Source organism: Quercus robur, chromosome 8, assembly GCF_932294415.1.
Source record: "Quercus robur chromosome 8, dhQueRobu3.1, whole genome shotgun sequence".
Lineage (NCBI taxonomy): Eukaryota > Viridiplantae > Streptophyta > Magnoliopsida > Fagales > Fagaceae > Quercus > Quercus robur.
The window spans coordinates 12,424,874-12,452,182 of NC_065541.1; the positions used below are offsets into that span (position 1 = coordinate 12,424,874).

Sequence of the window (27,309 nt, forward strand, 5' to 3'; positions counted from 1 at the left end):
AAAAAAGATTTAGTTCACCAAAGTCAGGTACAAATCTGATAGTTTTCAAAAAGAAGGCAGATTGGTACCCGAGTTTAGCGAACTCGAGTACCAATCTGCGTGGGGAAACAAATTAAGCAAAAAAAATCCAAGGTCGAAAATGCCTGTTTTTTCAAATTACGCAGATTGGTACCCGAGCCTAGGAAGCTCGAGTACCAATCTGCCTAAGTTCAAGATCACAACCAAAACTAGGCCAACGTAATTTTCAAATTAGGCAGATTGGTACCCGAGCCCATCAAACTCGGGTACCAATCTGCCAAATTTCAACTTTACATCGGCCTAGTACCTGTGTGATCTTGACCACACCCATGATTTAAAAACAAATAAAATTTAAAAATAATCCGCATTTAAGAAACTGATTTTCCAAAGCCTCTAATTGAATCAAAGCCCATGATTGTTGTAATTAACTCTACAATTTTTATATTTTATATTTCCAAAGCCTCTAAAAATATTTTATGAAAATTGTTGTAATAAACTCTGAAATTTTTATATTTGTCCGGCCTCAGTAATCTAGAACACACCCAAATGCTTCACTTTGATTCTCATACCTATGCTCATCCCAACAAAATGGACTTGCATTACATATCCCTCATTTTAAAAAAACAAAAATGTAAAGCAACCCTGTGTGCTTATTCCACTTCGTTAAGGCTGAAGTGGTTTTTCAATTTATTTGGTAAAAGTAATGGCTACCCTACCTCACTATAGTGTATTCCATCCCATATTGTTGGTCCTTTATTCCATTTTGAGATGTCCCAAAATATAATCAACTTTGAAAAATCTATGGACACTACTGATAACTTTCATCACTTGACCTTACTTTATTTAAAAAGTCAATATCCCTCTTTCGCTAGAGTTTAAATTAAGGGGGTAGTTGGAAACATGCACTTTTTATTTGAAAGACAATGGATTAAATGAGGTTCCTTTAAAAAGTTGGAGTTTCTACACAAGACCAATAATATGGGATGGAGAGAGTATTGTTTTGAATCGACAACAATCAATAGAAAAGGATGTATCACAAGAAGCACCTTAGTATAATATTAAACAAAATAAGAAACTTTTAGTAATAAAAAGATGTTCCAGTCAGAAGTCAAACAAAATAAAAAGCATAACCATTTGATGATGGCGAACACACAAGCTAGATATCAGACCATGGAAAGATCAAATCAACCCATCACCATCTCCTTTAGAAAGAAAGGAAAAATCAAGCAGCACTCACATCAATTAACAAATCATCCATATAAATAGCAACACAGGGAGGAAGAACAAAAACCCAAAAAAAAAAAAAAAAGGATGAAAGTAAATATGATTTTTTTTTTTTTTTTTTTTTTTGATAAGTGCTGAAAGTAAATATGATAAAACCATATAAAATTCTAATGTCCCATTAGACCTATTGAACAATGAAGGATCTGGAAGGATCTGGATATTTGTTTTGGGTTTTCTCAATGCATAAAGCTTATGAACAATGAAGTCAACCACCTGCAAAAAGATAATATAGTTGGAAACAGCCTATTTGTACTCATTAATCGACAGGTAAAGCAGTAGAAAAACAATTAGAAAGAGCCTATATGTACTAATTAATTAACAGGTAATGCGGTAGAAAAATAATTAGAAAGAGCTTATATGTACTAATTAATCAACATGTAAAGCAGCAGAAAAACACTTAGAGAGAGCTTATATGTACTCATTAATCAACAGGTAAAGCAGTAAAACAAGTTCAGAAGTGTGATATCATTACATGAGCAATAGATATTATTCAATATCCAAATCAAAACATTATTGAAGTTTATATTCACCATATTTTCTGTCCAAACTATGAGACAAAACATGGAATATCATTATTGTCCTCAAGAGCTTCCGACTCAATTAAATCCACAGAGGTTGGGGAGAAGGCATAGGTGATATTAAGTTAAAATGTATTGACTTGCACTGTAATTCTAAAAGGTTCTCAGTACAAAATGGTCACTGTTCAAATTTTGATTAATAAGACATTCTGGCCTCAATACTATACAATGTACATGTTGAATCCTTATCAAATGAATGAAATTTGGATTGGCTACCTTCTGTTGAAGCTAACTAAGACGAGAATTGTTGAAAAAAACCTTTTATCCCTACCCTTGCCTTGAGGAAATCTTTGACCTTAGCAATTACCTCAAAACTCTAACTTCAGTTGAAGAAGCAAACTAAAAACATCTGATTATCAGTAAATATAGATTAAAATGTTGACCAAAACTAATATTCAGTCAACAAAATTATGTTCAAGTATCAAACCTAAGTACTAATAACCAACTCTATTCAAGTTACAGATGTCAAATTGTAGTCCTTTCTAACATATATGATTGAAATGGTCACAAGAGTGTTAACTCATCAAGTCACAAGCTTGGGATTCTTCTTGTGCACAATAAGGACTGCTATTACTAATTGATAATTAAACAGTCCATACAAACAATATTGTATCCAAATATGTACATGGGCAGATTAGTGTATATGATATGCATGACATTGTAGAGGGGCTCTCACATTAATATTTTGGTAGGTTTAAAACATACAATAACACAAGAAATTGAATAATCATCATCAACCAAAGCATCCAGTAATTCTAGTCAATAACCTTTGCAGATTGTTCTGCCTAACTTTTTCAAGCTCAGGTTGAACGTCTTTCAGAGCTTTTGAAGCTTTGACCATAGGATCCACTTCTACAAACTTCAGCTTCTTACTCAGAATCTCAAGAGTTCTCATGTATTCATCATTGATCTGGACAAATTCCACTGCAAGTATGTTAACAGCAATAAAAGAAACGGAACACAAAAATCTCCCAAATCACTATGTTAACCAGGAAGCAACATGGACTGTACACCATGCACATTCAAGGACGTATGTTGTAGCTCAATTGTGTTATAGATATGTCCTGCATATTAACAAATCAACTTTAACCTATAATGTGAATATCAGAAGAGCCTAAATCATGTATATAAGCATAAAACATCTAGAAAGTGCTACTCTAAGTTGCAATTTAATAAAAAAAAGATGGGCAGCAAATGAAGCAGATGACCAGATCTTTCCACAATCAATCCACAATAACCCCATCATGCAATGTTTTTTTTTTTTTTTTCGATAAGTAACCCATCATGCAATGATTGAATCACTAATACAATAAGGGAGGGGCGAGAGAGAACATGAGCAACAGTTAATCATTTCAAGTAAACACATTTTTCCACACATTAAGTTCTCCCTCAAACCAACCTAGCAAGCCTTACAAGGACATAACAATGATATAAATCAAGCATAAAAGAGCATATGTAAATCCCATTCTGCCATCCAAGGCTTGATGTGATTGGTATCAAGGCAAAAGGGTAAAGCTTGTAGCAAAATATTAAAAAAGGAGCCTTCTTAATTAAGGCAACTGTAAACCAAAATAAATGAAGCACAAATAGACCTCTCTCAGATTAATGTATCAATGCTTTTCTCATAATTCAAATCCCAAACATTAAAGAATAACCAAAGTCCTGATAATCTCATTGGATGGGTAAATCACTGAAACTCTTCTTCTTCTTTTTAAGTAACGGACATGTAAACGAAGGGTAAACAAAAACAACTTTTTGGATGAGGACATCAATGAGCAAGTTTGTAAGCCAAGACCATCTGTGAGCAAGTTTGAAAGCTACGAGAAACATGTAATAATAGCAATTATGACAGTAACAGTAAAAACGCAGGCTCTACAAAAATTAGAAATACCTCTCCGTCAACGACTATGTCAACCATCCTTGGAGGGACTATAATGTCTTCGACAAACTTTGCCAATTTTGATTCTGCCGAATGTTTATTTTTTTTGATAAGTAAAAAAGAAGTATATTAAGAGATCTACCTCATGAAAACAGAGGCAGAACAGAAAGTACAGGGAGAGAAACAGACAGAAAAAAGAGAACTATAAAACAAACAGAAAGCAACAAAGAACTAAGTACAGAGAAGAGAGCAAAGGAACAAAGGGAGGGAATCACTAGAGGTGAGTCCCCAAGCCCTAGACCAATCAAAAAGAGAACCACAAAAATAAGCTAGCAACTGGTCATCGGATCTGTCCCTATCCTCAAAAGTTCGCCAATTCCGTTCCCTCCAAATACACCACAAAAGGCACAACGGAGCTAAATTCCAAATGCTAGAAGAGTGCTTTCCAAACCAGTTCCACCAGCTGAAGAGCATTTCTGCAACCGATCTAGGCAAGACCCAAGAAATCCCAAAAGATCTGAAAATCAAGCTCCACAACTTATAAGCTTTTTCACAATGGAGAAGCAAATGGTTCACCGTCTCCCCATTGCAACGACACATAATGCACCAATCAACCAGCTCGAAGCCTCTACGCCGCAAAGTGTCCCCTGTAAGAATCTTCTCCCAAGCCGCCGTCCAAACAAAGAAAGAGACGTACGTAGGGGCCTTAACCTTCCAAATACCTTTCCAAGGAAAAGTAAAAGGAAAGGGGCTTCGAAGCTTGTCGTAAAAGGAGCGAATATTGAAGTCCCCCTTCTTCGACAATTTCCAAGCCATGCGGTCTTCTTGCTCGGAGTGAGGTAAACAAGAATCCAAGGTATGGAGAAAATTAACCACCTCTCCCATCTCCCAATCATTAGGATCCCTAAGAAAAGGAACCTTCCAACTTCTACGAGCCTCGGTCCCCAACCTTTCGAGAGATGAGGCCACAGAAGCCTCTCTATTAGAAACAATCCCATACACAACCGGGAAGGAGAGATGGAGTGGAGAGTCCCCACACCACTGATCTGTCCAAAACTTCACTCTATCCCCCACCCCAATCTCAAACCGGATAAACTTGCTAAAAATCTCCCAACCTTTTCGGATACTTCTCCATAAACCACACCCATGAACACCCCTACCCAACTTAGAAGACCAACCCCCCCACTCTTCCCCAAATTTCAAAGCTACAACCCTCCTCCAAAGACGAGACTCCTCAACCCCAAACCGCCATAACCACTTTCCAAGCAAAGCTTTATTAAAGGTAGTTAATTTCCTGATACCCAAGCCACCATTAACCTTAGGAGCACACACCTTATCCCACCCCACCAAATGAACCTTCGACTCCCCCCACAGGAAGTCCCTCTGAATCTTCTCAATTTTATTAGCCACATGCGACGGAATGGTGAAGAGAGATAAATAGTAAGTAGGAAGGCTAGAAAGCGTACTCTTGAGCAGCGTCAATCTACCGTCTTTTGACAAATACAACTTCTTCCACCCGGCTAACCTCCGATTAATCTTCTCCAATATAGGATTCCAAATAAAGGAGGATTTATGAGACGCCCCCAATGGCATACCAAGGTAGGTCATTGGCAAGGACCCAATCCGGCAACCCAAAATCTCTGCCAAGGCATGAATATTATTAACCTCCCCTACTGGAACCATCTCACTCTTCAGGACATTAACCTTCAAACCAGTCACAGCCTGAAAACAAAGGAGAAGCATCCGTACATGAAGGATCTGATCCACGTCCGCATCACAAAACAAAATAGTATCATCCGCAAATAGAAGGTGCGAGACACATTCCCCTTCACCCCGTCTTCCAACAGCCTTGAAACCCCTAATCAGGCCGGCACCTTCAACTCTTTTCAACATCCTACTTAAGACCTCCATCATGACAAGAAATAACAAAGGAGATAGCGGATCCCCTTGCCTCAGACCCCTCGTGCTCCCAAAAAAGTCAGCAGGAGCCCCATTGATCAGAATAGAAAACTGGACAGTCGAGATACAAGTGCGGATCCAACTACACCACTTCTCCCCGAAACCCATTCTCTTCAAAAGGTCCAGAAGAGCCTCCCAATTCACATGATCATAAGCTTTCTCAATGTCTAGCTTACAAATGACCCCCGGGACCTTACTCTTCACTCGACTATCAACGCATTCATTAGCAATAAGAACTGAGTCAAGAATCTGTCTTCCTCCCACAAAACTATTCTGAGACTCAGAAATTAGATGATCTAAGACCAGTTTCAAACGATTCGCCAAAACCTTAGACAGGATCTTGTACATGCTCCCCACCAAGCTAATAGGCCTGAAATCTCGAATATTGGAAGCATCATTCTTCTTAGGAATGAGAACTAAGAAGGTAGCATTCAAAGATTTCTCAAACTTACTATGTTGATAAACCTCCTCAAAAACTGCTAGGACATCCCTTTCCACCACTCTCCAGCAATGGTGGAAAAAGGCCATAGAGAAGCCATCTGGACCTGGAGCTTTATCTCCGGCCAGCTCGTTAACGGCTAGAAGAATTTCCTCCTTCTCAAACCTCCTTTCAAGCCAACCCCTTTCCGACCCATCTATCTGATCAAACTCCAAACCTTCCACAAAAGGTCTCCATTCCTCCGTCTCCTGATACAGATTTTTATAAAAGTTTACTGCCTGGGCAGCCACCTCGGATTCCTCCTCATAGATCACCCCATCCACCTCCAAAAAGCTCAGATTATTATACCTTCTGCGGGAATTAGCCACCCTATGGAAAAATTTAGTATTATTATCTCCTTCCTTAATCCATAGCATCCTTGATTTCTGTCTCCAAGAGATTTCTTCCAAAGAGAGAAGATTCTTGACTTTAGACCTCATCGCATCTCTCTCACAAACCTCAGCATCAGAGAGGCCAAATTCCCCTTCCTTGGCATCAAAGGATTTCAGAGCCTCTAATAAATGAGACTTTTTGCGCCCAACATGACCAAACTCCGACCGGTTCCACTGAATGATATCGTCTTTCAAAGCCTTCAGCTTTTTAGCAAACACAAAGCTAGGAGTACCGAAGAAGGAATGACGATTCCACCAAGAATGAACTCTATCAATAAACCCCTCCGACTTTAGCCACATATTCTCAAACCTAAACGGACTTTTACCCCTCGCCATTCCCCCTACCTCCACAAGAATTGGGAAGTGATCTGAAACAGGACGAGGTAAAATCCGTTGGGTCACATCCGGGAAGTGCTCCTCCCAATCATGAGACACCAAAACTCTGTCTATCCTAGACATCGAGGGCTGATCTGAACCGCTAGACCAAGTATATCTCCCACCCTCCAAAGGCAAGTCAATCAAGTTAAGATCCCCAATGAACTCCGAAAAGAGTTCCATGGCCGGAGTAAGACGAGAATATCTCAACCGTTCGCTAGGAAAACGAACAATATTGAAATCCCCGATGCAACACCAAGGGACATTCCAATATTGCTGAACACCAACCAATTCGTCCCACATAAGACCCCTCTCATTGTTAACAACTGGGCCATAAACCCCCGAACACGCCCAAGTGAAACCGTCCCCCACCCCACGCCACCGAACAGACACGGAGAAAGAACCCACCAAACAGTCCAACCTCTCTACAACCCTCCTATCCCACATCAGCAAAACCCCACCTGCCGTCTGGATAGCATCTAGCGCCACCCAATCCAGGAAAGGACAACTCCATAAGCTACCAACCAACTGTCTGTCCAGGCCAGCAAGCTTAGTTTCTTGAAGGCATATTACATCACACTTCCAATCACGCAATAAATTTTTCACTATCAAACGTTTCCGACCATCATTCAGACCCCTAACATTCCAAGAAAGAATTTTCAAATTCATAAAGACAATATCGCCCCCACTGACCAAAAAACTCAGCAGCCAGCGCGCTGCCTACCATCATAATTAACTGAGGATTGCAAATTCCTCAGTTCTCTCTTCCCTTTCTCCTTAAAGATGACAACTTTTCTAGTATCCGTAGCTTTCCTGTTCAGCTCTTTGGCAGCCTCCGTCTCCCTCTCAATCTTTTGTAACAAGGCAATACATAAGTTCTCATGCCGGCTTAAAGGCAGCCCCACCAGTTTACTAAACCCAGGAAGTCTGTTCTTCACCCATCTAGAAATATCCGACTTGTTCACATACTCCACTGCCTCATTACTCCAATTTAACTCAGCTGCCATAGGGAACCCAAAGGGCGTGATAGATAACAAAGGGGTTAAAAAACTATCCTCTCCCCCCAAACCGATATCTGAGTTGTTCGGTTCTACCTCCACCAAGTCACTCACCCCAGCAACAACACATAAAGCCTTTGTGGGAGACACCGCTGAACTGAGTTGCACTAATTCAAGGGCAGCATTCGGCTTGGAGATGGCACAACTGTCCCAGCCACCTTCAGCCCCAATGTTGTCCCTCAAGCCCACAAGCCCAGCCCTTGATAAACTCAGAAATAAATCAGATAAAAACCTCTCTGCCGGAGACCACAACGACTCCTTATCTGACTTACCCGGAGACACCGAATGCACATCGGAATTTATTCCGTGGGAGGAGGGGCTGCCAGCCTTGATCAGAGAGATCGGAGGCTCGCCGGAGCAAGGACCTGAGCAAAAACCGACGGTGCAGGGGTCGCCGGCCTTTCCCGGTGTCATCGGAATCTCGCCGGAGCTGAATCCGACCGAGGAGGGGCCGTCGGCCTCCACTAGCAGCACCGGAGACCCGGCGGTCCCAGTCGCATCCTTTCCCGGTGACTTCCAGGGCTCGTCGGAGCTGGGACCGGCGACGGAGGGGCCGTCGGCCACCACCAGGGGCTTGACGCTCCGGTCCGGCGCTCCTTGCTGGTGACGAGTCTTGGGACGAACTTCAGAAGTCAGGAACTGGGCTGACTTACCTTCCCCAGCCAGAGAACACTCCCCCAACTCAAACAAGCTTGGGCCTGAGAAAGAGGAGCCCCTCACTGGGCTTGATCCACGGCCCAAACCAGGCCTAAGAGCAACTTGATTAGTTTCTTGAGGAGCCCAGTTAAGGGCCTTAGAAACATCAGAGTTGCCTTCCCTTTCTACTTCACGTGCCAGCCCTCTGTTCATAGAAGCTCCCCCTTTCTTTCTACCCCAAGAGACCTGTCTCCTCCCTATCACATCAACCTCTATGATAAGACCTCTCCCTGCCCAGCAAGATCTCCTAAAAGCATACTTCTTCCCCTTTACAACAGCTTTTGAATTCAAAAAGCTTGGGGAAAGTAACCTAGTGTCAGCCAACTTCTGCTGACCCACCTCAGCCACCTCACCCAACCGTTGCTCCCTCCAAAGCCTTCCCACCACCTCCTTCCTTCCAGACTTGCTCACTGGAATTTCCCCCATTTTTGCACTTGAGAGTATCAGATTCTCCCCTTTTTTCTCCTTTCCTAGCTGTGTAAACTTCTCTTTGGCTGTGAGACCAAGATGTGGCAGCTGCTTTCTAACCTCAGTTCTATCATGAGAACCTTTCACAACTTCAGCAAAAGTTCTAGAGTCATGAACCTCTAGCTTATGCTTCCGTGCCTGAGGAATGAATTTAGGGGGACCATATCCACCCACTGCATAATGAGAAGGAAACAACAATTTCCTTAGTTCTAGACCAAACACCCTCCAACCAAATCTCTCATTGCCCTCCAGTACAATAATCGATCTCCTAGTCCCACCAGCTTTGAGTTCAGATAACAGCAAGAACTGACCTGAGGAGTTGGAACACCACTGGAGAAAGAAAGCAGTGTCACCCTCTCTAAGAGTGAAAAACTGCTTGAAACTCTTCCCAACAACAAAGTGTTCGATGCAAAACATCAGCCAATGGGCTGCATTCTTGCTCATGAAAACTGATCTCATAGCAAACTTGCCCCTCTCAAATATCCTTAATAAGAAAAAACAACCCCCTTCCTCTACAACTAATTGAAAAGATTTAGACTCAATGAGAAAACTACGAACCCCCCCCATAGGTGTTCTTCTCTAATGCCCCTCTCTTCAAACTTTAAGTATTAGAATATAGAAACTCCACTATCACTGTCTCATTCCCTTCAGTTTCTTTTTCAAAAAATAAAAACCCCTATTGCATGTTGTTGCAAAATTCATATTTTTCATGAAATATCAAGTACAATGTAGAAAGTGAAAGTTTGGTGCTGAGCAGCTCACCATTCCTACCTGCCGAATGTTTATAGAACATAGAACAATCATAAGAAAAACGGAAAGGTTTATAGAACAATAATTTAGAGATGTCACTTTGGCATTACTCAAATGGCCCACTTCCAGGAAAATTGTTCAGATAGAAAAACTTCGAAAAAGTTTTCCCCACATTTTCACACTTTTTTCGGTTGTGCTCTTTTAACTCCAAAAAGAAGTAAAATGTTATCACAGCACAAAAACAAACAGCTCAATAATAATTCAAAAATGGTACCCTTTCTTTTTTGATAAGTAATAAGATTATATAAATCAGAAAAAAGAGTCACCCAAGTATACAGGAGATATACTGGTGTAGACAATCAATTACAAAAACTGCATAAATCTAAAAGAGAAAGAAACTTGTCATTGAAAAAGACAAGGAATGCAATCCAACTAGGTCATATCACAAATCACCAATTGAAGAATCATTACTCAGCTAGCTTTATCCCCTGCTGAGAAATTGTTGCCACAAAATATCATTGAAAAAGCACATATAACCCCCAAGAGGAACTTCAAACAAATACAATTTTTCTTATGTTTTTGTTTTACTAACTAGTGGTCATTAACATCTAATAGATATACAAGCATGTTTCTGTGGTTCTCAAAATTTAAACTCCAAACAAACAATGAAGCGGAGCTACTCGTACAAACAATGATACCTTACGATTCTTAAGCTTCAGGCCCATATCCATAGACTTCTCTTGGAGGACTTTTATGTCTGAACTTATGGAACCAATTTCAACCTGGGACAAAAAGAGGTAAGGAGAAAACCTTCATTGAAATTCAAACCCTGGGGTTTTACAAAAAGAGGTAAGGAGAAAACCTTCATTGAAATTCAAACCCTGGGGTTTTACTAAAAGAAGAGGATAAAAAACAAAACAACACAACAACAAATAATTCTGCAAGAATCAATGTAAAAAGAAAGTTAAACAAATAGAGCCTTTATACCATTAAATGCATCTAAAGTTTGTGATTCATATTCTCCTTATTTACATATAACAGTTGAATTAAAAACACTATCAATTTTGACAAATGGATGTATAGGAGAGGGAAAAAATGACTGCACTAGTTATGACATCCTTAAAGCAGCAGTGATATAAAGCTAATTCCTACAATCTTTTTCAGCTTATAAATAGCGTACTTGCAAAAAGTAACCAGCATTGGGAAAAAGGGAAATTTTACTACCATAGACTAATGGAAAACATGTATAACTTATGGTATTTATGTGAGGTAGTGATTTATATCCAGGAACCGCTACTAAAATCAAGAATGCATATAATCTTGTCCCTGAGCAAAAACAATGTATATAATTTTGTCAACATATACAAGAATTTTTTTTAAAAAAAATTATGATCATTGCAAAGTGACAAAGATATATGCAACTACATTTTCAGCCAATATGTTTTATTAGAGGGTGATCAATTGTGTATATCCATCAAAATATATTTTATCAGTATAAAACAAATGAGAAACAGTCTCAATGAATTTGATCATGATGTGACAAGATTCTATCACATTCACGAATTTGATCATGAAGCGACACTAAATTATCGCTTTCTTTTATGTAATCCTGCAACGTTGAAGAAGAAGTTTTAATGCAATAAAAAACATTTAATCTTTATAAAATATATAATAAAAGAGTACTCAAAAAGGATTCTGAAGGTATCTCTGCGACACAAATCTTTACCAATGAATTACCTATCAAAAAAACAAATCTTTACCAATGAATGAAAAAAAAAATCAAAAATCAAAATAAACCAAACACACATTTTCTATTTAAATTCTTACCAAATAAATCTTGTTTCTATAATCTAATATAGTGCCACAGAAGAGCAATACAACAAAAAGGATGAGCAATCTAACAAGTCAAAAAAGTCTTATTCTTAGTTGATGTGCATACACATGCTCTCAAGCACACCTTCCCCATACACATAAATTGAGACAACCTGCAACATCTGATGCTTCTCCAACTATTCACTTAGGAGATATGATCATGCACATGCCATGGCCAAAGCGACACTTAAGGTAACTAAAGTTGGAAACTAACAATTTTAGGGCAAGTTTGGGCCAGTTGTAAAACCCATAATGGCACACAAGCTAACAGTAACAAATTGAACTATTTTAAATTGGTCAAACTCAAAACCTAAGGAGAACAAATTAAAATGTCCAACACAATTAGAACAACCATTTTAAAGAATTGTAAATACCTAATTAATAATAATGACCAAAAAATAACCATAAACCAGAGCTCATCACGAAAGGGCGTTTAGTTCGCTATGATGTACCATTGATGTGATGCATATTACGATGATGTGACATTAAAATTTTTGGTTTATTTTATTTTTTCTAACATTACTATAATTTAAAATTACAAAATATATCATATCATCTTAATCTCATCCCTTCCTAAACAATGTAATGTTGTATTCTTGTATTGAGATTACATTAATGTAATATTACAATAACGTAATATTATGCCGTAATTGAACATCACGGCGAACCAAAGGCCCCCAAAGTGTATGTCACTAAAGCTGTCCTCCTTCATGGCCCATTAGCTCCAAGTGCTACACCTAATTATTATAACCTTAAATGCAGGCTACCTAGACAAGCAAGCCTAACTAGATGAGGTAGGGCTTACTTTGCCAACTCTAAGAGAATGAGAATGTGTCTGGAGTACAAGGATAAAAATGATAACAGAGCCATGCAGTTAATTGACAAAGGGTGGGACAGAAAAAGATATATTTGGTCCAAAATCTAACCAGTCAAAGAAAGTTGGCACAAGGAAACAATGATAGTAGCATGAAACTTGGGCAATATGAAAGTACTAGAATATAGGGCAGATACGGTAATATAAACTTCCAGATCTGATACCAAAGCTTCTCAAAACTTCACACAAATAAATCACAATCCAATAACTGCATGGTCTATTTGTTAATCACCACTAGTTTTAACTTGGATAACTACACTAACAAAACATTCAGCAAAAAGTGTCTCATGAGACACTAAAACCAACTTTCCATAATTCATTATGAAAAAACAGTGATGGTGAGTCGACACCCAAATCACCAACTAAATGATCTCATGACAATAAGCTTTCCAAAAGGAAGCAATGCTCCACAAAGTTTTTGCACAATATGGCTAATGGGCTCTAGCTAACACGTCACCTCCTCCTCAATAAGAAAGGGCGGAGGGTAAGGTTTTGGGTTCCAAAACTCACTAATTGCATGTAAACTTACGAATCAAAGAAGAAGAAAAAGTTTTGCACAATATAATATGATGTAGAAGTGGAGAACCAAGCATTACAAAGAAGACTTCCTGACATAGAAGAGAAGCCTCTTTACACTATTTTTTTTTTACATGGATAATTATAGGATTTCAGGCAACAAAGCATCAAACACTTTTATGTTGTGAACTTCATAGAACTATGAGCTACGTGAGACAATTTTCCGGTTAAAATAAAGCAAAGCCTAGTAAGAAAGTTTACAAAAATAAATCATGTCTCTATGAATTATAAAACTATTGATTGGCAAAAAAGGATTTCGTTAAGTAAGCACAAACCTGAATCGAGTCCAATTCAACTTTTCGTAAATTGTTCTCAACCCCCTTTGTATACTCCCTTAATTTTGTACCTTCAAATAGTATGTTTGCAACTACCTACATTATTAAAGAGACGGGGGTCATAAATATATAAACCTCTAAAAATAAACATGAAAGCATTCTTCCGGTAAGCAACTGAAAACAATTTACATAATAAAACACGATTAAAATGTACAAGGAAAAAGCAAAAGAAATAAAATAAATAAAGAATTGCAGCTTAAAGGACCGTTGATAAAAAATATATATCTAAAGGAATGAATTTTCAAAGGAAATGATATGGAATTACTTACATCGTCATTTTTGCATTCTTCCAGTTCTTGCTCTAGTCCATCCAAAGATATATCATCACTGTCAAACATGAAAACCAAATGTATTTTCAAGATGCCATATTCAAACTGGAGGCTGATGAACCGGGTAATGTCATCATATAACAGGAATGAGAATATAATGTATTTGTAAATGAATCAAGACGCAGAAACATAAGGATGAATCCTACCTGCTGGCATCCTCCTCCACAGACAAGTCCCCAAACATGGACTTGCATTACATATCCCTCATTTTAAAGAAACAAAAATGTAAAGCAACCTTGTGTGCTTATTCCACTTCGTTAAGGCTGAAGTGGTTTTTCAATTTCTTTGGTAAAAGTAATGGCTACCCTACCTCACTATAGTGTATTCCAAACTATGGAATGCTTCAGTCCAAGTTAAAATTCCGTTTTAGGAAAAAGAAAATAAACAAGAGAGAGAGAGAGAGAGAGAGAGAGAGAGAGCATCTTATTCTAATAAAGAATTATGGTAGTGTACCAGTGCAACATGGTCAACAATTAGGGTGGCACGCTTAAGGATGTTTTCGACGAGAACGAAAAGAGACTCAACATCAAACTTTTTGTCACCATGAACATGGGTTGCGTAAATGTGGTTCATGATGTCGAGGTTGGACATGGTTAACACGCTCAGCTCACTTTGTTGTACTGAACTCGGCACCAACTTGCTGCCCATAATGGATTACTAATTGGGTAACACAAGAAAAAAAAAATAAAAGGAAGGTTAGAAAATCACAAGGTTTGGGGTAGAAGAGTGAGGGTTTGCTTGAGTTCTTGTTGTGAAAAAAACTTGAGCTTTTTATAGCCATCCAGCACCGAATACTATAGGTCACAAGGAAAATCTAGACTATATTATTTTCTTAACGAAATAAGTCCCCAGAATCCATGTCAACGAGATATTAACATTAAGCCTAATGCACAGGTACGCTACCACAATTAATTTTTCTATTTTTCTACTCGAAAAACTGAGTAGGATAGGTCCATTTTGAAAATTTTGACATTTTGGTCAAAGTCAAAGATCTCAAAATGCATGTTTGGTAATGCAAACATGCATTTTCTAACTGCACTTTTTCAGAGCACAGCTTTTTTGAACTTCAATTTTTTCCTAGGTGAAGCTTTCTCAAACAACCCCATTTTCAAAAGGCTGAAAAATAAGTTATGCAATACAAAAATATTACCTCTTCTGCTCAGCAGCTTGGAGCTTCGCTTCAAGGCGCTAACCAAGATCTTCCTCATTAGATGAGGACCGTGATGGGCTTCTGGGCTTTGCTCGAGCCTTGTTTGACAATTTCCCATCGCATTGCTGCACCCAAAACAACATGACAGAATAAAGCTCATGTAAGATTCACTATTCAGAGGGACTAAGAACAATTAAAAAAAACCAATGTAGGATTCATGACTACAAAAAACTATTTTAAAAAATGGGTACAAAACTAAATTTCTTATTGAAAAAGTAAGGGATAATTTAAATTCAATTCAACAAGTAATCATTTTTTTTTAAGGAAAGAATGTTAAAAAGCAAAATATTTTGAAAATGGAACAAAGAGACGCCCACCAGACGTGGAAAGGAAAGACCAGAAAGTGCAAAACAGAAAAAACTCAAACAGAAGAAGCACCCACCTTTACCTAACAACCCCCCCCCCCCCCCCCCCCCCAAAAAAAAAAAAAAACCTTCAATACAAAGCTTTTAACTTTTAACCTCCCAAAAAAATTTTATTTATAAATAAATAACATAACCCATGATTCTTTGAGATTCAGGAAGCTTATATCCAAATCCTATTACCATGTTTGGTTACCAAGATAAAAAAAATCAAAATTTTGATCTGGCTCCTGAGAAAATTACAGACTATACCAACTTTTATGAAACGATCACACCGTTTGGTGATCTCTGAAGATTTTCTGTAAATGAAATTCAGATTGATAAGTCTTCAAAATGTTTAATTAACTAATCAGCACGTTTAAAACAAGAATCTTTAACCACCTGAAGAATTAATTGGCTCAGTTAAGTTCCAAGTAATTTCACAAACCAAGAACCACACCAAAAAGAGAGAGAGAGAGAGAGAAAGAGAGAGACCTGGCGGCGAAGATCGGCGTGGCGGAGCTTCGCTTCGATATCTTCGACAGTACAGTTCTGCGGGGACTTAGACTCCGAGAGTCTCCGGCGAAGCCTGCGAGGCAATTTGGGTGGAGAAAGGGCGAAGAAGAAGAGGAGGACGAAAACGCCGTCGCACCACTGTCATCCAACGGAAAGTCCATTACCATCGCTTCTCCAACAACCACCGCTTTCCCTTCCCCTCTTCCCTCAGGCGGCGACGGCGACGGAGACCACGATTCCACTCCCCCGACCATCATCGATACGCGAAACAGATCACAACGACGTCGTTTCAGTCTCTTAAGACAGTGAGAGAGCTGAGAGGTCGCCGCCGACGAAAGTCTTCTGACGCCAACGGGTTTTCTGCCGCCGATGGTGTGAGGGTTTGGGGTTTGTATGTTTAGGTGTAAGTGAGAGTGAGAGTGAGAGTGTGATCTGGGTAGGTGAGAGTGAGAAGTGAGAGATAATAGTGTGTTTTTAGGGCTGTGTACCTCACATGTCAGCAGGCCAGGGTAGATTAAAAAAACATGGTACTCGAGCTCACCAAGCTCGAGTACCCGAAAAAGTGCTACGTTGCTATATAGTTCAGAAACAGTATTTCTGGACAAATTATTTCCAAAATTGATGGTAATGGGCCATTTTTGTCGATCTTATGTTTGTTATTTTGGCTGCAGGAATGTAGCATTTCAAAGACGGTGAAAAGTGCAACCATGCAAATATAATAAGAAATTCAAATTCTGTATTGTCTTTTCTTTTTTTTTTTGGGTGAGAAATTAATATAACTAGTTGCCCTGAGTGATGCGTGGAAAAATTTAAAGTTTTTTTTTAATGCAAAATGTAAATAGTAGATGAGACTTATAAGTGTTAATCTCAAACTCTTTTTAAATAATGTGATTATTTTCTAACAAAATATAGTTGATATAATATATTAGATTTTCTAAATTAAATTAACTACCTTTATTTGTTATTTGAAAGTATTTTAAATTTTGTAAGATTTTCTTTTCTTTCAAGAAATATAAACATAATACATTTTACATTCAATTATTATATAATGTAAGATATTTTGTAAATAACCTAAAGCTTGATACTTATGAGCTAGTAAGGATTACAAATGTGGAAAGTGGAAACACCATGTTGTCAATGGCAAAATAATAAAATTTGATTAATGAATTGCAATTTGGTTGGTTTCTAAACTTTTTTAGCCTCTAGGAACTCAAATGGAAGATATTCAATTGGTTCATCACTAGACATGTTCCTGATTATTTTGCATTCTTTTTTTTTTTTTTTTTTTTTTGCTATAATCATTATGTGGAGAAAAATAATAACAATAACAATAACAACAACAAATAATAATAATAATAATAATAATAATAATAATAATAATAATAAAGGGAAATGAGCAATTAGTTGTTGCTTAAACATGGTTCCAAACCATTTAGATAGCTTTTGTTGGGATCTGTTATTTATTTTTGAGAGGAAATAAAAGAGGTCATTGAAACTGATTATGTAAAACATGGTCCAAAACCAAAAGTAGCTCACTCAAAACTCAAAACACTTTATGCATGTCCTTATAAAGAAAGGGGGGGAAAAAAAAAAACTCAATTAGCCAAGCAGTGGCGGCGCCACTTACAACTCAGGGTGTTCCTAGGAACACCCTGACCTGAAAAAAATCCTGAATTTTTTTTTTAATTTTTTTATTTCCTCTGTATTAGGAACACCCTCAATCACAAAATTAGGAACACCCTCAAATTTAAAAAAAAAAAAAAAACTAAAATCTGAAAAAAAAAAAAAAAAAAATTTGTAACAGAGCCCACGGCAAGCCCAACGTAGCAAACCCACGGATTCTCCAAAAAAAAAAAAAAAAAAAAAAAAAAAACACAGAGCAACGCCTCAGTCCTAAAGGTCTAAATCAGAAAACACTAAAGTATTTTATTTCAACGCCGTATTTCAGAAATCACTAAAGTATCAAAAAAAAAAAAGAAATCACTAAAATCCAATCCAAACCTAAAGACAGAGCAACGGGTTCTTTTCAATGCCGTCGCCGCTTGAGATTGGATCGCTCGCTCGCTCGCTTCGAGCAACAGACAGAGATCTCAAGGTTCATTGGATTGCTCGCTCGCCCCTCCGCGTCGTCGTCGTCGTCGTCAACGCCGCTTGAGATCGGATCGCTCGCTCCCTGCTCGGCTGCTCCGGTGCTCCCTCCCTCAAGGTATTTCATTTTTCTCTCTGACTCTCTCTCAGTCTCTCACTCTCTCTCTCTCTCTCTCTCTCTCTCTCTCACTAAACTGAAATGAATGAAAATTATGAAACTCTCTCTCTTAGGAAATGAACGAATTTTAGCTTTATTAATTTTTTTTGTCTGTTTTTTACTTTTTGAATTTGGCTTTTCAGTTTATCTTATCCGTTGGTGTTGGTGTGTGTTTTAGTATAACGTGTGATTGTGAAATTTTCTAATTGGCAGGGGCATCAGGCATGAGGCGTAATTAATTGTCTTTATACATTATAAAAAAAATTAAATTATGGGGTGTGTGTGCTAGCTAGACTGCTAGTAGTTAGTAAAAAAAATATTAATGAAGCAATTAAATACTAATAATTAATAATTTAATTAACTAATATATTATAAAAGACAAACAAATTAAATTATGTTAGGCTAAACAATAATTAATAATTTAATAATTAATGAAACAACAATACGACAAATTATAGTTTATAAAAGACAAACAAATTTATGAAACAACTAAACAATAATAATTAATAATTTTATTAATATTTCAAATGAACTTATAATTTATTGTACAAGTTCCTTTGTTTATTTATTTTCTTTTCATTTTTTTTTTCCTTTTGAGGTTTTTTGGTGTACAGAATGCAAATTTGTTTTGGTTTTAAGAATTTTTTTTTTTTTAAGGCCAAATCTTGAATTTTGGCCGGTATTTACCGAAACGTCCCGAAACACCCGAAATTTTTTCAAAGTGGAATAGGAACACCCTGGATAAAAATCCTGGAGTCGCCACTGTAGCCAAGTAATTGTGAATACAGTATTCACGTATAGACTTTGAATAATGAACACTCTTGGAGTAATAAATGGGCGAACATATTAGAAAGATGAAGAAACCGGGATTTGTGAGGTACCTTTCATTTCATGTACTCTATTAATACTAATGCTGCATACACATTTTTTTACGTGAGGATTAAAGTGACAAATTGTAATTAGTGCAAAACAATTTTTATATAGGACTATCACTGATGTTACTTTTATAGTATACCAAATTACCAATCATAACTTATTATCCCACTAATTATGAAATTTGTGGCCGGAAGAATCCCCCTTCATGCTTAACTTTTGTAATATAGATAGTGATACACCCATTAAAAAAATAATAATAAAATAACTGCTATTGTTTATTTTAAAAAAAAGAAGAAAGAAAAATAATTATTTTGGATGATAGAGTGAATAGAAATGCATAATAATAAAAAAGTATAAATTTTCTTTATTTATTTGAAGTAAAAATAAAATGATTGGAAATGTAGTTATATGAGTTACTATTACGTTATTATATAAGAATTAACTCTTTTTTTTTTTTTTTTTTTTGAGAAGAATAAGAATTAACTTTATATAAGGTTTTTTTTCCCCTACAACACTAACTATTTTTAATATTCACTGACCATTATGTTTGATTTACACATGATGACTAGTGCCTAAAGCATGGACTCTTATTCTGTCTTTACCAGTTATCTAACTGATCAGGACCCGTTCAGAGACGTTTGATATAATCAGTAACAAAACTTGATCGTAAACCGATTTACATTAGAAAGAAGAATTCATAAAATATCCCCAAACAGTTCTACGGAAAGCAAAGGACAACTCTATTCACGAAAAGGTTATGACGCATCCAAACAGGTGCACATTCAAGTCTTCTGCAGAAGTTTCAAAACCCAAAACCCAGTGTCCCTCCCTCCAATCTCCTACTTCTTCAAACTAAAATCTTCAATGGAGGAACCTAGCTCAGCCTCAGAAAATCAAGGTGCACATTCAAATCATACCCCATCTGGAATTTTATTTATGATTATTCCTGTTTGGTTGCTCAAAAAATATATATAGCAAAAAGAAAGAAACTGGGTTAAGTCAGTTTATGTTTTTTAGTCAATTAACTCTTTCTCTTTCTAAAATTGAATAAAAAAAAAAAAAAACAATGAAAGACTCACCTACTCTCAATCCAAGATATGCTTATTAGGCTAAGCTGAGTGGAAGGTTAAGTAATTCCATGCTTGTAGCTTTTAAATGTCTCTGTTTCTAAATAGAAAGTAAGGCTTAATTTATCTATGTATGATTGTATAATGAAGAAAAAAGATATGAAATAAAATGATTTTTGTTATTTGGGTGTCATGAAATGGTAATAATTTGGTTTATATTTCAATTGCAGTTGTGGTAGATGATGAAGGTGGTAAGGTTAAAGGAGGAGAAATTCCAAGGTTTGAAATTAAAGTGACCCATGAAGCGAAACTTAAAGAACTGTTGCATAAGATTAATTCTCTTGAAATTCAGTTATGCTCTGATGGTGTAAAGGAGTTCATTAAGTTGCTAAAAGGTAATTCTGAAAGTGAATTGCTTCATTTATATGTATGCACTTCTTTAAGTGCTTGGAGCTTCTAGATGCTTGGAAGTTTTGATGAAGGAAACTTGGTTGTCTTATGTATTGCCATTGATATCTACTATTTTGGGATGGGGTATATAATCCCAAGGATGGGGAGAAAAAAGCTATTAGTAAGGTTCTTAACAAGTTTTCCAGATTGCTCATTGAAGAAACTAAATAGTCAAGAAGCAAAGACCAAAGGGCCGCACCTTTGCTAATGGCTTTGATTGTTCAGAGTCAGTCAAGAATGGCCTCTAAGGTCGCAAAGAAATTTGATTCAAAATCTAAGGCATTTTCCAAGCTAACAGAATATAAATATAACCAAAAGGAGAAGAGGATGACACATTCATTGAGGAAGGAACTTGTTGGCTTTGCAATGTCATCTTTGAGGTGGGGCGGCCATGATTGTTGAAGTGGGTGCTGCAGCATAAGGAAATGTATTCTGGTGTTCTTCATGGTCTTGGGAATGATGATGATGATGAAAATTTTATTTATGTTTTGTCCACATTATAGGAGAGGGTTCTTGTGGAAGAGTCCTTGGTGCCCCTAGGTCTTTGAACTTTTGGTTTCCTTGTTTCTTAGTCTCATGATCCCGCTTTGTTTAATAGTGGGGATGTGCAGGGTATTGTGGAATGCTTGTATCCTTGTCCTTTCAGCTGGTCGGTAATTAATAATGGGTTGCTTCACTCTGATTTTCTTGTGAAGCATGGTACTCTAAGGCTTCTTTCGGAGGCACTGAAGTTGCTGGACTTGACTCCTTCATTGGTGCTTTGAACCGTGGTTCTTATTCTAGCAATCAAATGATGCAGGGTTGGGCAGCTCTCAAGCAAGGAATTCAGAATGAAGTCAGAACTTTGAATTTTGTGTAAGCATGTTCTCCTATTGTTGAACATATAGAGTTCTATGATCCTGTCTTCGTCTTGCTTTTTTCAGTTCATAGTCTTGTCATTATGTCTATATTGAACCTGTGGATATTGCTGGTTTAGGCTTGCCTCATTACCTGGCTAACCTTAAGGAATCAATGGCTTTTATCTACCTATATTTACTGTGCATATTTTTCTGGCTTTGGTTAGTGTTAATTTTTGTTCAGCCATACTAGGGGTCCATCTGTTCCCCTACATGATGCATACTTGAGCTTGTGCATAGTAAAAAACCTTGTAGCTCAACTGGTTGACACCTCTTGATGTTTTCAATAGGGGACATCCAGGGTTCAAATCCCCCCACTGCCAACTATTAAATTATCACAAAAAAAAATTGAGCGTGCATAGATGTAGCCTTCTTCACTTGGGGTTCTCTAGTGTATCCTTCCAAACACCTTGCTGACAGACTTGAGTTGTATATTTTCGCATTTAAGTTGTTTGAGTGATTCATACTTATCAAAAGAAAAAACTTGTTAGAGTGATTCTAGTTTGTTTCTCTGTATAGTTCAGTTTTTATTTTTTTGGTGCCAAAGCAGTTTTGGCCTCATGGTTTGACTATACATATTAAAATTTTATTTTTGTGTATTTTCACAGAATCGAGAAAAGCTTTCTGGTTTTCTAATGTGGGAAATTTCACTGCCTTGAGATCAGACTCTGCACAAATGCTTCAGCTTCAAGAATCTTATTCCCATTTAGCCATTTTTTTGGAGGAAGAGATTCATGAGGATTCTTTGATACTAGACTTTTGTGATGGCTAAACTGCTGCTATTATTCTTGGGAAGGTTTCTTGGAAATCTAATGGTTTTGTCCCCAAGATTTCAAACCGAATTAAATTAGGAACTCTGCAATCATTATTGGATCTTATTGAAAGTGAATGTGATGAAAGCATCAAAAATCGATTCGGCTGTGAGTATTATTTACTGTCGACAACTTCATGGCATTCTTGTTGAGTGCTCCCATAGTTATATCTGCACTGTGTCTTCTTTCCTCTGCCTCCAGTTTTTTAGGTATGCTATTTTGTTTAGTTTTTGGTCTAGTTGTTTGGCATATTGGGTTGAATGCTGGAGCTAGGGATTTTGGACTTGGATTCTGGAAAGACTCAATTTCTGTGTTAAACTTGTAATCTGGACTTCAAATAAACTCTATCGGAAATGTTCCCCTCCCATTCTTAGTCAATTAGTTGGATGTGAGACATGTGGCATTTATTTGATTTTTAAATGCCATGTCTTACATCTCTATAAAAATTGGACGTAAAAATTGGAGGAAATTGGATTTAATGGGAGAAATCTTATCCCATATACATTATACTTTGCCAAGCAGGGAGTCTTAGTAATTAGTGGGGAATGTTGAACTGATCCTAGAATATTGTTTCAGTGGAAGTCAATGCAAGCATGTGGTGTGGTTGATCTGGATAGGGAGGTCATCCTTGTAGACTTCTGATTGATAGAATAAATTGTGGCAATCAATTTTGAGAGGCAGCCGCTAGTTTTGGGGATTAGGACGGTGATTGAGGACTTGTAATAATTGAAGGAGAGATTGTAGTAGGTTAACATCAAAGATTGGCATTTTGCTCTTATACTTAATTATAGGATTTTGTTAGGAATGAACGCATGTAGTGTGGTCTAAATTTTCATTTTGGTCTCTTAGAGGCCAGTTGGGCCAATGTGTTGTTGAATTCTAAGTTGCGTGGTCTATTTTCTATATTGACTTTGTTTTTGGTGTTGAGGGTACACCATTGTTGGCTATAGATAATATATAAATTTTGTTTGATACTGGTGTAAAAAAATTCAGAAATGTTGCCAATGAGCTCTATGCTCGAATGGTGCCTCTTCTTCTTGTAAGAGCAAGGTCGAGGGTGAGGTTGTGGTTTCAAGACTCACTAGGTACATGTGATACACCATTTATTTTGAAACAAAAAAAGAAAAATTGTGAAATGTTGAAGATTGGTGGTGTGGATATTTACTTTGAACATCTTGATTTTGTGAATCGATCTGCCATAGAGACGGAAAATTGCATAGAATGTTGTTTATTAATGTGGGATAGATGAAGTGAAGAAATACTTGTGGAGGGTTTCTGTGACTAATGGTGTCGCTAAGGTCGAGTAATATATATATATATATATATATAAATTGCTTGGCTGTTGAGATACAATGTTTTAATAGTATGGGCATTTTGAGAACACTACGAGGGATTCTTGACAAAACAAGAAAGTTCTATCACTACATACTTGTTTGAGGACAAAGAGGAGAGAGTGATAGATAGTTTTGTTGTGTCAATTATGTGTTCTTGTTTTGCACTTCATAAATCGAATTTGAATCTGTGCTATGAGTGAAGAATAGATGATACAGCTGTAATAGAGAAATACTCTTCTAGAAACAGCCAATTTTTTTGAGCTTCTAAGTCTATCTAATCCCTTGTAGCTGGAATAAAAATCAGACGAGTTATGATAAAATGCCCACTACACTAACAAATAATAACATCCAGTATCACTTGTTAATCTGTTAGAGTGGCTTAACAGATTTGATAATTTGATTTTGAAAATTATTTATCTGAATTTTTTTTCAATTTAAGAGGAGATTTAGAGTTCATTGTCACAACTTAGGCCAACATTCTGTGTTCTTTTTTTTCTTTTTTGATGAAAAACATGCAATGTTGACATGTTGTAATTAGTAAGGTTTGTGTTCATGTCCGCTGAAGTTATAGGCTTTGACTTTCTCTTATGAAAGCAAATGTTAAAAAATTTGAATCCACTTTAATGTAATTAAATGTTATATACAAAAATATTTTTTCGAGTAGACATTTATTTATTTTCCATTTTGTAAAAAAAAAATTTACTGGCTTTTAATATTATATTTCTGTATAATCCAGATCAGTTATCTTCCAAGGTCATAAGACCCTGGTGGCATCACTGTGTTCGAAGATACATTGCCCTACTGAAGCTAATCTTGCCTAGAGATGGTATTACATCTTGTCTTCTAGCTTCTTTCTTTTTCCCTTCTCAATTGTCTGTTCTGTGAACAATATGTGGAATGAAGGGTTTTTGATGATTATTTTGGAACTAAACATGGTATGTGCTACTGAAAGAAATCAACATGGTATTTAAACTAATAATTCTTAACCTGTGACCCAAGGTGATTGTCCTGTTTAATTGTTTTCTTTCTGATTCAAGTTTTACAGATTGTTGCCAAGGAATGGGAGATTTTGTTTTTTTGGATAGATAAGTATCATTTGCTTAAAGAAAGACCACTTCATAAGCAATGGGCATGAAGCAGCCTAAAGAATTACAAAGAAAGAATTATATACAAAAGACAACTGTATAAATGTCATAATGGAATCACAATTTGTAAAACCCTATGCACAGGACCAATTAAATAAGGAGCTAGAGAAAGTTGTTAGCAACTGACTACCATCCTCTCTATTAGGGATATGAGAATCTAAACAATGGAGAAATGAGGCCACCATGTCTAACTCCCAATCATTAAAGTCTCGAATAAATCTAACATCCCAATGCCTCATCTTCCCCGGAACTTGCCTCACCAACATAGACTCCACTGAAGCCTCTGGATTTATGGAGTTCTCATAGAAGAGAAGACAAACCACCCTCATAGGCTGTTCACCTCACCAATAGTCATGCAATTGGATCCGGTTACCAAGGTTTACATCAAACTTAATATTTAGTAGAAACCTATTCCATATCATCTTAATACTCTTCCACAAACCACATCCATGAGTACCTCAAATAGATTTTTTATTTCACCCACCTCACTCCTCTCTGAACTTCAAAACTATCACATGCTTCCACAATTGTGTTACCTCTACCCCAAACCACTGAGGCCACTTCCCCAACAGAGCCTAATTAAAGGTTGTAAGCTTCTTATCTCCAAATCTCCACTTCTTTAATTTCAATATGTTGTATCCTGTCTAGAGGTGGAGTTGCCTCTCTCAATAGATCATTTCCTACCCGGATTGAAGGTCATCTGTCTAGTCTATATTAGATTTCGTTTAAATGGTTACATTGAAATAGCCAAAATAGGAGTGTATAACCTTTCTTTGGTCCAATATTTACCAATGTGCCAAACCTTTCGACATTGAGTAGTGACTACCCCGTCTATCTACTACCTTCGATTTGGCTCAGCCATACGAACTGTTTTGGCCAAAATCCATAACTTCTCACTAAACTAAACTAAGTAGTAGTGCCAATTTTATAACATCAATAGTAGCATGCATTCCATAAAGAAAATCCCCAAGAACTCCATTTGAAGAAGGCCTTAATACACAATTTCGCATCTTTGACATATTGTATGGATCATTAGTGAGAAATAAAAAAAGATTCATCTAACTAGCAAAAATTTGAAGGCTAGTAATAACTAACTTAATAAATCTGCTAAAGATTTTATGAATAACTTAAGGCCAGCAAAAAGTTGATTACCAGCATTGATTTTGTAATCCTGCTCTCTAATCTCTTGCATGTTGGCTGCTTTTACAGCAATGCTATTATATTTTATTTGAAGGAAATGTATGCTCTAATCCTTCTTCAAACTAGTCTGACCTAGCATGGTCTTTGTACAGGTCCTTTTATAGGCCATGGAAGGACCTTTCATTGGAACTCACTGATTCACAGAAGATGGATGAACTCCATGCTTGTCAAACTCTCTCAAGTCATTTTTGCTAATGGAATTTCAAGAAAATCATTAAGTTTGCAGGTATTGTCACCTTAAAATGTGGACAGATCTGGTGTGCATGAATGGGAAAAAAGCATTATAAGAGCTTGAAGGGTGTTCACTCCCAAGATTTTTTAGTACAATTAGAGATTCTGGAATAACTTTACGCTCTGAAAGGTAGTGAGCAGAGTTTAGTTGAACTCCATGATTTTTAAGAATGGTGAATATATTAAAACATTAAAATACATGACTAGTACAATGATGGTTGTAAATTGTAAGTTAATGAAGGTGAGTTTGAAACATCATGTTACAGGCTTACAGCCATCATATGAGAATTACAGAAATCTTAATGCAGCCAGTATTCAAGGATGTCATGGCAACAAAGTTGTACTCGAATGCCAATGTTATTTTAGACTTGGATTTGTTGTAATTTTTGTTATTGATTTATTAGTGGCAAAGTCTTCAAATCTCTCTGTATATACAATTTGTTTTTGTTCTAAATAGCAGAAGCTCTACTACCAAATTGTTGCAAGAAAATGCTTCTAGATAGCACTCCACACAAGATTGATGGTGAAAATATTATATACCTTTGAAAGATATCACCAAATAAATAATAGGAATGAGGAAAAATTGACAAGAAAATAGATACAAGCACACACAAGAGAAAACACCAAGAATTTATGTGGTTTGGCTTTTAGCCTATATCCACGGGCATCGACAGAAGATATTTTCCCTAATAAAGGTGGAGAATACAAAATGGTGTAATAGCACCCTCACAAGTCACAATGCCCAAATCCCAATACACCCAAATTGTTCTCTCATACAAATACAAAGTTCTCTCTCAATACAAAAGTTGGGACTCAAACTTAATACAAAGTTTGGGGTTGCACCTAATACAAAGAGAAGTTTTCTCTTCTCTCACAACCACTCCACAGGCCACTTCAAAGAGATCTTTAACTCTTACATTTTGCCACACCACTTCTGAATAACAAGCTCTGTATATTGAAGTGTTGACAATGCATGCAAATGAGAGACATGCAATTAAGGTTTGAGAAAATTCAAGCCGACAGTTTTTAGATTGTATACATTTCACGTTCTTTGAAAGAAGCAAT

General features: G+C 36.9%; 3 protein-coding genes across 20 annotated transcripts in view; 1 reads left to right on the forward strand and 2 right to left on the reverse strand.

Moving 5' to 3' along the window:
* LOC126694620 (probable disease resistance protein At4g27220) overlaps positions 1–27,309 on the reverse strand; it is a 190,843-nt gene that overhangs the window by 149,910 nt on the left and 13,624 nt on the right. The gene's annotated exons all lie outside the window — the stretch shown is intronic.
* On the reverse strand, positions 1,176–16,508 carry LOC126694631 (vacuolar protein sorting-associated protein 52 A-like). Of its 13 annotated transcripts, none has more exons than XR_007645829.1 (6): positions 15,968–16,508; positions 15,072–15,196; positions 14,375–14,578; positions 13,862–13,919; positions 13,533–13,603; positions 10,900–11,544 (listed from the first exon to the last, which is right to left on the reverse strand). XR_007645829.1 is itself a non-coding variant. In XM_050391008.1 (6 exons), the coding sequence occupies exons 3-6, from the start codon at positions 14,383–14,385 to the stop codon at positions 11,452–11,454; spliced, it is 258 nt and encodes an 85-aa protein (XP_050246965.1). In that variant the 5' UTR covers positions 14,386–14,578; positions 15,072–15,196; positions 15,968–16,507; the 3' UTR covers positions 10,900–11,451. The 13 variants fall into 13 exon arrangements, 4 of the variants coding, with proteins under 4 accessions (XP_050246961.1, XP_050246964.1, XP_050246965.1 ...); XM_050391008.1 differs by having other exon boundaries at positions 13,533–13,628; positions 15,968–16,507; XR_007645827.1 differs by lacking the exons at positions 10,900–11,544; positions 13,533–13,603; positions 13,862–13,919; positions 14,375–14,578; positions 15,072–15,196 and adding exons at positions 1,176–1,515; positions 2,648–2,804; positions 3,772–3,845; positions 10,634–10,717 and having other exon boundaries at positions 15,968–16,492.
* Positions 19,618–26,627, forward strand: LOC126694627 (uncharacterized). Of its 6 annotated transcripts, none has more exons than XR_007645817.1 (6): positions 19,626–20,007; positions 20,407–20,571; positions 21,322–21,481; positions 22,131–22,543; positions 24,405–24,494; positions 26,106–26,627. XR_007645817.1 is itself a non-coding variant. In XM_050390999.1 (5 exons), exons 1-4 carry the CDS (start codon positions 19,974–19,976, stop codon positions 24,487–24,489), a joined length of 444 nt encoding a protein of 147 aa, XP_050246956.1. In that variant the 5' UTR covers positions 19,618–19,973; the 3' UTR covers positions 24,490–24,494; positions 26,106–26,627. The 6 variants fall into 6 exon arrangements, 2 of the variants coding, with proteins under 2 accessions (XP_050246956.1, XP_050246955.1); XR_007645818.1 differs by having other exon boundaries at positions 22,131–22,442; XM_050390999.1 differs by lacking the exon at positions 22,131–22,543 and having other exon boundaries at positions 19,618–20,007.